The sequence below is a fragment of the Myotis davidii genome, unplaced genomic scaffold (assembly GCF_000327345.1).
Source record: "Myotis davidii unplaced genomic scaffold, ASM32734v1 scaffold933, whole genome shotgun sequence".
NCBI classification, from domain to species: Eukaryota; Metazoa; Chordata; class Mammalia; order Chiroptera; family Vespertilionidae; genus Myotis; species Myotis davidii.
The window spans coordinates 1,602,491-1,614,937 of record NW_006285240.1 but is presented as its reverse complement, the minus strand read 5'-3'; the positions used below and the strand labels follow the sequence as shown (position 1 = coordinate 1,614,937).

Below are 12,447 nucleotides of genomic sequence, written 5' to 3'. Positions count from 1 at the left end.
ATATATATATTAGACCTAGAGATGCTCCCTTTGGCATTTGTATAAGAAAAACTTACAAACAAAATCAGAACATTTTGTTAGATCCTGCAACAATCAAAGACTTTTAAAGCCCTGAAGATGACTTTTTTGTAAGTAATTGGAATTGTTACAGTCAGAAGTCTCACCTCCCTGTTCTCAGAATTAATTGTAGAGCCCCCAGAACAGACTAGAATGTTTAAGGTTAATTTCTGTTTCTATATAGATATCAATTACGTTTTCAAAGGATTACCCAGTGGGATTTGCCACTTGGCAGCTTATCTAAAAACTAGCTAAATGTGCAAATGGTGCGTGTGGGGGTGGGGAAGGTCCAGTTTGGTTGTCAACCTAGTTGACCCTTCACTTTTGGTTTAAAGAAAAAAAGGAGAGTTTTTGGCCCTTTCACTTACTAAATAGCTGACTATGCAGTTTTGTTGGTTTGTTTTTTAACTGGAAAAAAAAAGGGAAACTTAGTAATAAGACCCTAATATGTGCTCAACTGCTAGTATTAGTCTGCCTCACCTCTTCCCTCTCAGAGAGCAATTAAGCATAATATCAAGCCTATAACTTTAAAAACAGATTCAATGCAAAAATGAAACCCAAGATACATTGAGTATAATGACGCCAATGTCAGAAGAGCATTTGTTCATCAAGTGGTTAATATCTTTTAATAAGCAGAACAGGATGGTTAAAGGAATGATGGCTTACTGGTATACTTCTAAGTGAGTACAAAATAATCATAAATGTCCGAAGAGAAAGCAATGCCAAAGTTCATTTTGAGACTCAAACTTACAGATCATAAGGGGTAGTATGGATTCATGAGTGCCTGTGCATAACTTCAGTGTGAGAATTGTGGCTTCATCTTGACCCTGCGAGTTGGAAGCTGGGTAACCGAGGGCCAGTTCCTTAACCACTGTGAAACTCAGCTTCCTAAGGATGTAAAATGAGGAGAGTAAAAACATCTACCTTGCAGGGCTTTTGTGAAGATTGAATGAGGTCTTAGTTCTAAAAATGTTTTGTAGAATATGTTATGATCATATATAGGATTATTATTGTGCTTAAATAATTCATTGAATACTCTCTTGTCTTCTCTTGACTTCCTAAAGTTCATTACTCTAAGGTTTAGCGAAAGTTAACTGTCATCCTTGAAGTCTACCTATCACTACTGTTTTAGATTAGGATAATTTAGGATGTTTTTACTCGGTTAATGAAAATTTTTTATATGTTTTATTTCCTTTTTTAATATATATACAAATTTCAGAGGGAAGGGGAGAGAGAGAGAGAAGCATCAATTGATGAGAGAGCATTGTTGATCGTCTGTCTTCTGCACACCCCCTAGTGGGGATAGAGCCCGTAACTCGGACATGTGTCCTGACCAAGAATGGACCCGTGACCTCCTAGTTCATAGATCAATGCTCAACCACAGAGCCACACTGGCCAGGCTCCTATGTCCCATTTTTTAATCAGTCTGCCTACATCCTCAGAACAGAACTATGGCCTTCCCTGAGATGCAGGTTATTAACGCTGTACATATATGAGCAAGCAGTTCCCCGAGACCCTTCAGGGTAGGGAAATTGGAGATGGAGATTAAAAAGTGAAGGAGATTTCTTCCTTCTACACCCCAGAATGGACACTTCCACATTTTCCTGAATAATTTCTTCTCTCTAATAGAAAAAATGCCTATCTAATGAACACTTATCCTATGCCAAGCACTGTGACATGCATTATTCATTGTAATCCTCACAATATACTAATACATTCTGTACTAGTATTGCCACTTGTAGACAAGAGCACTATAGTTAGAATAATTAAGTAGCTTGACCAATGTCACATACCTAGTAAATAGCAAAGTCAAGATTTGAACCTAGCCGAAACCGGTTTGGCTCAGTGGATAGAGCGTCGGCCTGCAGACTGAAAGGTCCCAGGTTCGATTCCAGTCAAGGGCATGTACCTGGGCTGTGGGCACATCCCCAGTGGGAGATGTGCAGGGAGGCAGCTGATCGATGTTTCTCTCTCATCAATGTTTCTAACTCTCTATCTCTCTCCCTTCCTCTCTGTAAAAAATCAATAAAATATATTTTTTAAAAAAGATTTGAACCTAAACCTGCCTAATTCGTTTCCCAATCTTTTCCATTTGTTAATTATTTGCCTCCTACATTTTTAACTTTGCATGTCTATGCTTGCCTTTCTATACCTTTATACTTTCATCCTTGGTGTGCCTGTAATGAGTAGGGTAGAGTCCTATAACTAAGATGACGAAGGTGTGGCCCCTGTACTTAAGGGACTGTTATAATCCTGGCAGGAAGATGACAAACCAACAAATCTCTATATGACAGGGAAGAATTTAAGAGTCCATCAGGGATGGAGCATTGGTCTCCCCAACTGCCACAGGGGAATAATACTCTACCTTACACAGCCGTTGTTAGAATAGATTGAAATGCTTGTGGCACGTGTTTGGCAAAGAATCTAACTCATAGTAAGCGCTCAGTACATGGACTCTATAATGTTGCCACAGTCCCAGGGTGATAACTAGGATATAAAGCTAGAAAAGCAAATTGGTGTCAAATTGTGAGAGCCTTGAATGCCAGTCTAAGAAGTTTGGACCTTCAGCTCGGTAAAAACAATTGTGCCAAGGTCAGTAATCATTCTGAAAAGAAATGAAAGCTGATGTTATTTCACGTTACCTTTCAAAATTCATTGTAAGTGAGATGGAATTGGTGGAAACAGTTGGAGCTAGTTTAAAGGACTTTTGTGTTTGATGTACTAAAAGGAAAGATGATATTTGCAGGTTTGATGCCCTATACTTTTTCTTCCACAGTGATTAGTGAATGCCAAAGGCAGCAACTGGAGTCTGTGAGCTACTCCTCTCGCTACGCTCTGGGCCTCTTTTATGAAGCTGGCACGAAGATTGATGTCCCTTGGGCCGGGCAGTACATCACCAGTAATCCCTGCATACGCTTCATCTCCATTGATAATAAGAAACGCAATATAGGTCAGTACCCCCATTATCTCCCTTAAATACAGTAACAATGGTGGGTGTAGATCATGCAAAAAGCTGTTTAATTGAGTGTTGCCATTCTGCACAGAGCAAGCATTTAACTCCAAGCCACAGGGGATAAAATTTAATGTCACATTTGGCCAATGATACAATACACAGTGAAACCAGCGAAGTTTTTGCAGAAAATCACTTACAACATGGTTTGTATTACTGAGTTCATAAAAATCGTGTCAGAAGGTTTAAGATTTCAAAATGGCCCAAGTTCGTTGGCTTATGAATTCATCTATATGCAAATGTATATTTTTCTCATCATTTTTTTCTTGGTGGAGTTTGATTTTTGTTGGGTTTTGTTTTTAAAATTTGATAAGGGCTGCTCTTATTTCTACTGCCCAGGCTACAAAAAAAAAAAAAAGAGGTGATTTTTACAATGTTATGAAAACCCTTCACTTTAATATAATTTTACTTATTAAATTTTCTTTTGGGAGACTATATAAAATTACTTTGTATGTAATGTAACTAAATGATAGGTAAAATGTTTCATAAGAGCTTTACCAGAATGGGATAAAATCTGTACTCCACCCTTTTTATTGAAGATAGTTATACAAATTAGACTTGAATTGCAAGAATAAACATAACTGATTCATTTCAGGCATAAAGGCGAACGTGTATTCTTATTTGTAGGATTGTGATCCTGAGATACTGCTTTTTGTGGGCTAAATTGTAATAATCTAAAATTACAAAATTCTTGAAAGGGATCGTCATTTCAATCTGTTACGGCGTTTTATGATGCAGTGATGGTTTTGTCGAGCCATTAGTTAGAAGTCTTGCTTGATAAAATCACCATCTAATGTCTCGTGGCTGGCCAGAACTCTGTAATGACAGAACTGGGCTGGGGCATGGTTTTTTTATCAGAGCACATGATCTTAGCAAAATGTTTCTTTTATAACTTAAAACTCCCTCAGGGCTGGACTGTTTATGTTAACATGATACCACATATATGTACAATCAGCAGTTCATGAAATGCCCTTTGACAGCCATGAACTAACCAGTTTTAACTCTATAACTGCTTTGTTCTAAGAAAAGAAAAATAGCCTTTGATCTTCTCGTGTTATATGTCACGAATTAGACACTAACCTTTTGCTTCATAAGATATCTGTTAGGATGTATTCAGTAACATATAACCGGAAATGAAAACAGTTCAAGCTTGTTTAAACAACAACAGGACATTTGTTGTTATCTACTATGGACTGAATAGTTGTCTCCTCCCAAAATTTGTATGTTGAAGCTTTAACCCTCAATGTAATTATATTTGAAGACAGGGCTTTTAGGAGGTAATCAAGGTTAAGTGAGGTCATGTGGGTGGGATCATAATCCAATAGGATTGGTGGCCTTATAAATTGAAAAAGAGAGCTCTCTCTCTCTCTCCCCACTTGTGCACATACAAGAAAAGACCAACTGAGGACAGTTACAAGGTGAGAAGGTAAACTGTCGGCAAGCCAAGAAGAGAGTCCTCAGAATGACAAGTCAGTCAGTACCTTGATCTTGGACTTCCCAACCTCTAGAACTGGGAGAAATACATTTCTGGTGTTTAAGCCACCTATCTATGGTATTTTGTTATAACAGCCCATGCTTACTGACACATTATCTCAGAGGAAGAAATTAGGGGAATTTCAAAATTGGTTGATTAAAGAACTGAGCAATATCTTCAAGGACCTAGATTTGGCCTTCTCTGCTCTCTCTTCCATTCTTGATGTTGACATCCTCAGAAGACTGGTAGCGAGATGGCAGTGACTGCTGGAGTCACATCTAGACCCAACGACATGCTTAGGAAGAAGAGGAACTCTTTCTGCCTCTGCCCCTTTCTAAGAATCAAGGAAATCTTTCCAGAAACCCCTCAACTTGACTTCATCTTGTATCTCATAGGTCAGAATTGGGTTACTCGACCAGCCTGAAAGGAATCACCGGCATTGTGTGTGTGTGTTTTTTTTGGGGGGGGGAGGACACGGTGACAAGCCTAGACAAACTAAAATTCACTCCTGAAACTAGTATTAGGATAATCTTTTCTTTAGTCCTATAATGGGTAGAAACCTATAAACATAGGCTTGGGGTTTTTTTTAAGGAAGAAAGAACAGAGTGGTGAATGTTGGGTTGGCAACAAATAATGCCTATTATCTGCAAGTAGAGTCACATCTTGTGTGGGAGGTAAAGTTCTAAAGTTGGCATATAAAGAGAAGAACCATGTATATTCAAAATTATCTTTGAACATCCCTTAAAACTACATGGCATTTTGGAGAGTGATGTAACTTGCAGTAAATTGAGTATTTTTTTCCAACATTCAATAGATTTCAGTTTCTTTGGGTGAAGCCAGATGAAATACTTGGTTTGCATTTATAGGGCAGAGTGCTATTTTCTACTATGAAAGGAAAGAAAGAAATAGCAGTCATACTTCCTAACAGATTAAATTCTCTCTACACACTGAATGGGTTGGTGGATGAAAGCACCAATACTACACAATGCAGTACAATTTATAAAATCAGAGTCATTCCGATTTGAAATAGCGTAGCATAAAAATATTAATAAATTCTCACATGATCGGCAACATTTGAAAAAATATACTTTTTTAAAAAAAATCTTAACAATTTTAAAGCTAGAGGGCCAGGTGAATAGGAAACCATGTTGATGCTACAGCCCATGGTGGTGCTACTTCAGACAGCAAAGAAATACCTGCATTCCTATGTCAGTTTTATGAAAAATTAATCTTGGATATGCAAGTTTTAAATTATGGGAGGCCTCCAATAATGGCATTCCCTAACATAAAATCTAACTGCCTTACATTTAAACTATTTTTTTCTTACTACCTGGGGCAGGATGCTACATGCGTCTAGATCAGTGGTCGGCAAACTCATTAGTCAACAGAACCAAATACCAACAGTACAACGATTGAAATTTCTTTTGAGAGCCAGATTTTTAAAACTGAAACTATATAGGTAGGTACATTGTTATAAATTAATTAGGGTACTCCTAAGGCTTAGGAAGAGCGATACTCAAGGGGCCAAAGAGCTGCATGTGGTTCTCAAGCAACAGTTTGCCAACCACGGGTCTAGATGAATCCACATAATGTAAGTATCCGCAAACTATAACGCCACTGTATTTTATTGATATTTATCTATACCAGTAAGAGTTGTCTTTTTATGTCACTAACACTATCCCAAACCCACCCTTTATTTGGGGTGTTGGTTGAATCAAAAATTAATATTATAATACACAGACTCAACTAATAAAGGGAAACATTTGTTTTCTGTCAAGGTGTGTCAGCAACAAGATAGACAAAGGGTAACAGGGCTGAACCTACATGAAGAGAGCCAAGGGATAAAGGATTAGTGGCTCAAACCAGATAGAGGTCAAGGTGTAATCATTTGTCAGGTATCAGGAATACTCAATACATGCAGGAAGCCAGACCAGAACCAGAGTCTCTTAGGCAGAGGAGCTCATTTCCAACATGTACTAGACTCAATTTCAAGTACCAATAGTTATGGGTATGACCCAGTACACTTAGGTTTCTGTTTCCCAAAATGTGTTCAATGGAACACCAGTTCCTTGAGATGCAGGGAAGGGCTCTGTCAACAAATAAGTTTGCAAAATGCTACTGACTTTACTCCTAAAGGGTTGAGGATGAAAAAGTTTAAAAATAAAAAGGGCTTCACGTGGCATTTAGTAAATAATAAGTCAGTATCTAGGATACCTATTAATATAATTAATAATTCCAGTCTTTAATTTGGATACTATGTTCTCTAAAGCAAAGGACATAAATAAATGAGCCTAATTTAGGTGAATGCAACCTCCTGTCTCTAGTGTAGATAGGAGTCAAGGTGGCATAAATAAAATGTATAACTTTTCCTGAAAATGATTGAGCATCCTTCCCTGTTCATCATCTGGAAGAGCATTAATGATTAGTAAAAGACCAATATGCAACCATCTGAGTTGATGAACACAATCTGAACTCTAAAAATATGACCAATCACCATAATTATATAGCTTTCAATATCTCATCAAAGGATATAATCCAATCTATCCAAAAAGAAAACAAACAAATGAATAAACTTTTTCATCACATGGAATTTATTTTTGCAAGGACTTTATTGTTGGGATCCTTGAGTAGCAAACACTAATATAACATGTATTGCCTTTAATAGCTGTTTTATAAAAGATGCAGAAATGTTATTCCATATAGCTATTGATTACATTAACTCTTTATAAAAGATAGGAACACAGTATGAAATCCTGTAAAGAACTAGGATGGGCCCAGGGTCTTAAATCCAATCACCTTGTGTGACTTAAAGGAGTTCCTGATTATTCCAGTTAAGCAGATAACAATGCAATCAATAGTACAAAGGGGTCTGCCTTAGGATTTGAATAAATGTGGAATTATTTGTTCATAAACTTGCAGAAAATTCAATCCAGATAGGTAATACTTTATAAATAGAACAAAAAGAGAAAAGGAATAAGAAAAAGGGGGAAAGGAGATAAGGGGGGAAAGGGAAAGATCTGTAAGCATGAACAATCTGTACCAAGTCCAGAAGCAGAGCTCTCAGGTAAAATAGCAATCATCATCTTAAAATAACAGTGCCTAGCTGACGTAGCTCAGTGGTTGAACATCGACCTATGAACCTGGAGGTCATAATTCAATTCCCGGTCAGGGCACATGCAGTCTTGATCCCCAGTGTGAGGTGTGCAGGAGGCAGCCACTCAATGATTCTCATCATTGATGTTTCTCTCTCTCTCTCCCTCTCCCTTCCTCTCTGAAATCAATAAAAATATATTTAAAATAATAATAATAATAACAGTAATCAGTTACAGGGTTCATGATATTATGTTTTTTGGTTTTTTAAAAATATATTTTATTGATTTTTTTACAGAGAGGAAGGGAGAGGGATGGAGAGTTAGAAACATCGATGAGAGAGAAACATCAACCAGCTGCCTCCTGCACACCCCACACTGGGGATGTGCCCACAACCAAGGTACATGCCCTTGACCGGAATCAAACCCGGGACCCTTTAGTCCACAGGCCAACTCTTTATCCACTGAGTCAAGCCAGTCGGAGCAATATTATGGTTTTTGTATAACAGATGTAGTCATTGGTAATCCAATTATGCTGTCTATATAAATCTGTTAAGATAATTTAATAAATAATAATCAAGTTCAAGTTCTAATTATAAGTATCCATTCCATTATTACAATGATGCCATAGAATATCACATGATTGTAATATAAATATTCTGGGATGATCTCTCAGGCATAAAAACAATACAGGGTGTCCCCAAAAAGTGTATATACACTTTAACAGCTGATAGCTTAATTTTGAAAATGAAATGTATTTTAATAAATACTGCCTTAAAATGTGTGTATACATTTTGGGGGGGCACCCTATATGTGTGTGTGTGTGTGTGTGTGTGTGTGTGTGTGTGTGTATATATAAATGTACAATGTACTTATATAAAACAGATGGGAATATACATATGTATATATTACATATAAAATAAATATCCATTGTTGTCATTTAAAATAAGTACAAATTATAAAATAGACTAATCTTATTTCACATAATATTTGCCACTTCTAAAAAGCAAAAGTAGGTTTTCTTTAGAAAATGAAATGTAAGGAGAACATCTGCACACAAAGTAAAAACAAACACCAGACATCCCTTTCAGCCTCTGGTTTCCCTGTCACGCTATCCTCAGTGGGAACGAGTCACATCCAAGATAGCACTTGTCCTCCCGCCTGCCAAGCACATATGAAAATCAATGCCGGAAAAAAAAATTCAATGCCAGAGATGGAGCGCAAAGTGGGAAAGCAGCTAAATATATAACATCAAAAATAAACTTTAAAAATATCCTATGGAGCATACTACAGGGGGGAATATGTCTTATGGAAGTTTCTTTCAGAAAAATCAAATTTACAAGCATTTGATTTAGACCTTTTGAATTCTCAGTTGATTCGGTTGAACAATTAATTAATTATTTATAAATATGTATTGAATGCCTGTGTGCCAGGCATTGTGCTAAGAAGTGAGGATTCCATAGTCCCCACCCTCATAAAATGTAAGGTTTCATGAAGTCTACTCAAATGAGAATTCTGAAGGACATAGCTATAGGAGGCTCTGTTGAACTAGAAATCTGGAGTTGAGCAAGAGTCCTCATAAATATAAATAGATGCACTGATCTATACAATAGAGAGAGTATTAACTCATCTATAATTGAAACAGGGAAGAATCCTGTTGCCTCGTGATAATATTATGAACCTGTAGAAGAACTCTTAAGACCTTTTGTCAACATGAACCAAATAATTTTCTTTCTTTTGGTGAAGAAATTAAAGATGAAGGCTATGGAACATTTAAATCCACGAATAAACCAGAAACTTTAGTATGGCCTATTATTTAACTTTCTCTGGTGCTACTGAAAAGTTCAATAGATGAATACAAGTCAAGAAAAGTCCAAGAAGCAGTGAGGAAAGGGTAAAGAGAGTCTGAGGTCTACAGCTGCCTGGTATTTCTGTAACTAAAAGCAATTTCAATTCCAAATTACAGATTTCTCTAGCATCCACACTAAGAAGTGAGTCTTAAACATTAAACACTCTAAGTCCCTTTCTGTGTCAACATTCCACCTTTGTGCTCTGCCTGCCCTGCCCTCTGAGAGTGATGTTTTCACTTGTGGTATTGGCCCGAACTTGTAGCAGTTCAGCTGAGATTTACAAAAGACCTTCAGGTTGGCCAAGAATTGCTCCAGAACACATGAGGCCGAGGTGAAGGTGACTGAATGTCATTTTTATCCACTATTAGTGTAAGATAAGAGGGGAATGAGAATCAGATGACCTTTTGTGATGAATAAATGTATAGATCTAAACTTACAGGTCATAGATGGGAGCAACAGAAAACCTGACAGAAGCCACCATCACTGCTGCTAATTTAGAAAGGAAACAGCAAGGGAAAACCTTCTGTTGGTTTTGTAATAGGTGAGGAAGGCCATGTATATCAAGAAGCAGAAAATCAGCAGAAGTTCACAGGTGGAAATTGCCACCGTCCCTCTGACTTCTCCATTAACAAAGACCATTTAACTAGGTGTGTAGCTATTGTCTAATAAAGAAACTGCTGTATTAAATGTAATAACATCCCATTTTTGCCATTTATAATCACAATCCTTTTAAGAAATGGTTCTTTTGTTGGTTGCGCACCTAGAAGAGATTAAAGGCCAGTTTGGAGTGGGAGTGAGGAGAGCTAAATTGCTTTGCCCAATTGAGGAGAAAGCTTTAGACTTCCTAAAACAATGGGGAGGGCAAGGAGCAGAAAAGGGGAAAGAAGAGAAAGAAAGTTAGGTGGTGAGAAACTGGCACCCTACAACCTCAACATAGTCCTGGATTGAACAACTGCTTTAAATCCATGGCTGCTTTTTACTTGGGAGTTGTGAAGTAATCAATACAGTGCAAGCACTTTTTGTAATATCTAGTATGAAATTAGATAGGAACTTGGTTTCTTCAAGTTAGCTCCTGAGCAGAAATTTGGAGTTTGCTGACTATGTGGCAAGCCCTGCATCTGTTTGAGACCCTTATCTTAAATCAAGACAGAACTCCTCATTCTCTGGATTACACATCAAATAAAGCAAGCTCGCCTTGCTGTTTTCATCATACCTGCAACCATGTCACTCTGTGGAGAGAGCTAGAAATTGGGGAAAGGCTCTCTCGGTGGAACTGAACTGTTTAGAAGGTTCTCGAAGTTAAGTCCTCACTGTGGCCTGAGTGAAGCTGTCAGCACCCTGGATTGGAAGCCAGGGCTCAAAATGATGTGCTCTGCTTTGCTTCCCAGACAAGCGCCTGGTTTTCATCATTCTGGAGGCATCTCAAAACCTTTGCAACTTGAGAACCATCTTGTAAAGTTGCATAACTCTCAGACAGCTTGTGAGCCTTGTGTCCTGGGAGGCAGTAAAGACTTGACAAGGATGAGAGCTTGACAAGTCTTCATTCTAGTCCTTTCTTATCTGGGACCATGACAACACTATCCCAAAGAGGTGGGAACTTGCCTTTGCCTAGAGCTCCCTCAGAAAAGATTTCACCATTTTCCTCACTGTCAAGTGTTCCTCCGCAGATCAACCTGAATGTCTCATGGCCTAAAGAATTGATATGACCTGTTAGCAGAGTCTGATGCTTTCTCCAGAATTAGTAGCTCTCTCCTTTAGTGGGAATGCAGGCCACTAACCATCAAACATGCTTTTCATCACTTGATCCCTCTTATCTTGATCAAGATTGAAAATAAGAGATAGACTACTACCATCAGGCCTAAGAGGAGTGTGTATTCTGTGCTCAGTAAATATTTGCTGAGCCAGTTGTCCTTTATGCAGCTCTGATATGTCCTCCCAGTTCCTGAAATAATATTGAGAATTAATACTTCAGCACTGGTCACCCACTTAGCAGGCAAGAAGAAGTAATGGCTAGTCAGCAAATTGTTCATCCCTAGGGCAACCTAGTTATCTGTTCCCATGCCCTTAAAATCATATAAAATAAGTGTGCTTTCTAGTTGCTGAATCTAGAAGCCATTGAAAAGCATATGTGGGTCCTTGGCAATTAGAATGATTAGAAACCTCTTTAGGGAGCTCTGTATTATGTCTACAACATTGGGAATACTGATGAATGGGGCATATCAATTCTGTATACAGTATCAGAGGTATTGCCAGTTAAGACCCGAAAGCTTTATGGAGCCCTCTTCCCAAAGAGGTGCAAGTATTCTCAATAACAATTTTACCACGTCCTCTAGGGAAGATCCACTTGCTTTGAACGATGCCCTGTAACACACATCTCTATTTCCAAGGTTACACTTCAAAGGCTTGCACTGTTCTCTTTGTGATAGACATTTCTTTTTAATAGCTGGTGAAAAACATTTCTTTTTAATAGCTGGTTAAAGAACAGTTGTGCTCCAGCTGAGATATGTAACTTAGAAAATAAGTGATAAGTTCTGCAAATGCGCCATTGCTTTGCCACGGCTTAGCAGTTATCGCTTTTTTACATCACAGTGATATTAAAATGAAATGATATTTTGCATAGGAACCTTGCCATAAATGATGAGTTCATATCAACCCAAGTTTGGTGAGTGATTAATTTTTTATTGTATAATTCATCATTTGGTGTTTATAGTGGGTAGTCAAAAATGACCAGTATTATCCAGCATGATTGTGTGACTTCTTTGCGATAACATATACCTAGTTTCAAATTATAAGTCAACACTTAGAATTAGATTGAACCATATTATATTGCTGACTTTGTAAATTAAAAGTGGTTAAATACAAGAATTTTCATGTGATTCAACTTAATAGCTCTGTGATAATAAGTTTCTTAATCTCTCTGAGCTTCATTTATCTGTACTGTAAGTATAAGGTTAATAAAGTCCCCCA

General features: G+C 37.6%; 1 protein-coding gene across 2 annotated transcripts in view; it reads left to right on the top strand.

Annotated features, from left to right (window-relative positions):
• RNLS (renalase, FAD-dependent amine oxidase) overlaps window positions 1–12,447 on the top strand; it is a 215,524-nt gene that overhangs the window by 159,923 nt on the left and 43,154 nt on the right. The window contains exon 4 of one of the 2 annotated variants that reach the window (XM_006755852.2): window positions 2,834–3,007. The exons of the other annotated variant lie outside the window; for it this stretch is intronic. Within the exon in view, the coding sequence (XP_006755915.1) occupies window positions 2,834–3,007 (174 nt within the window). The remainder of the gene's footprint in view (window positions 1–2,833; window positions 3,008–12,447) is intronic. 2 annotated transcript variants of the gene reach the window in all.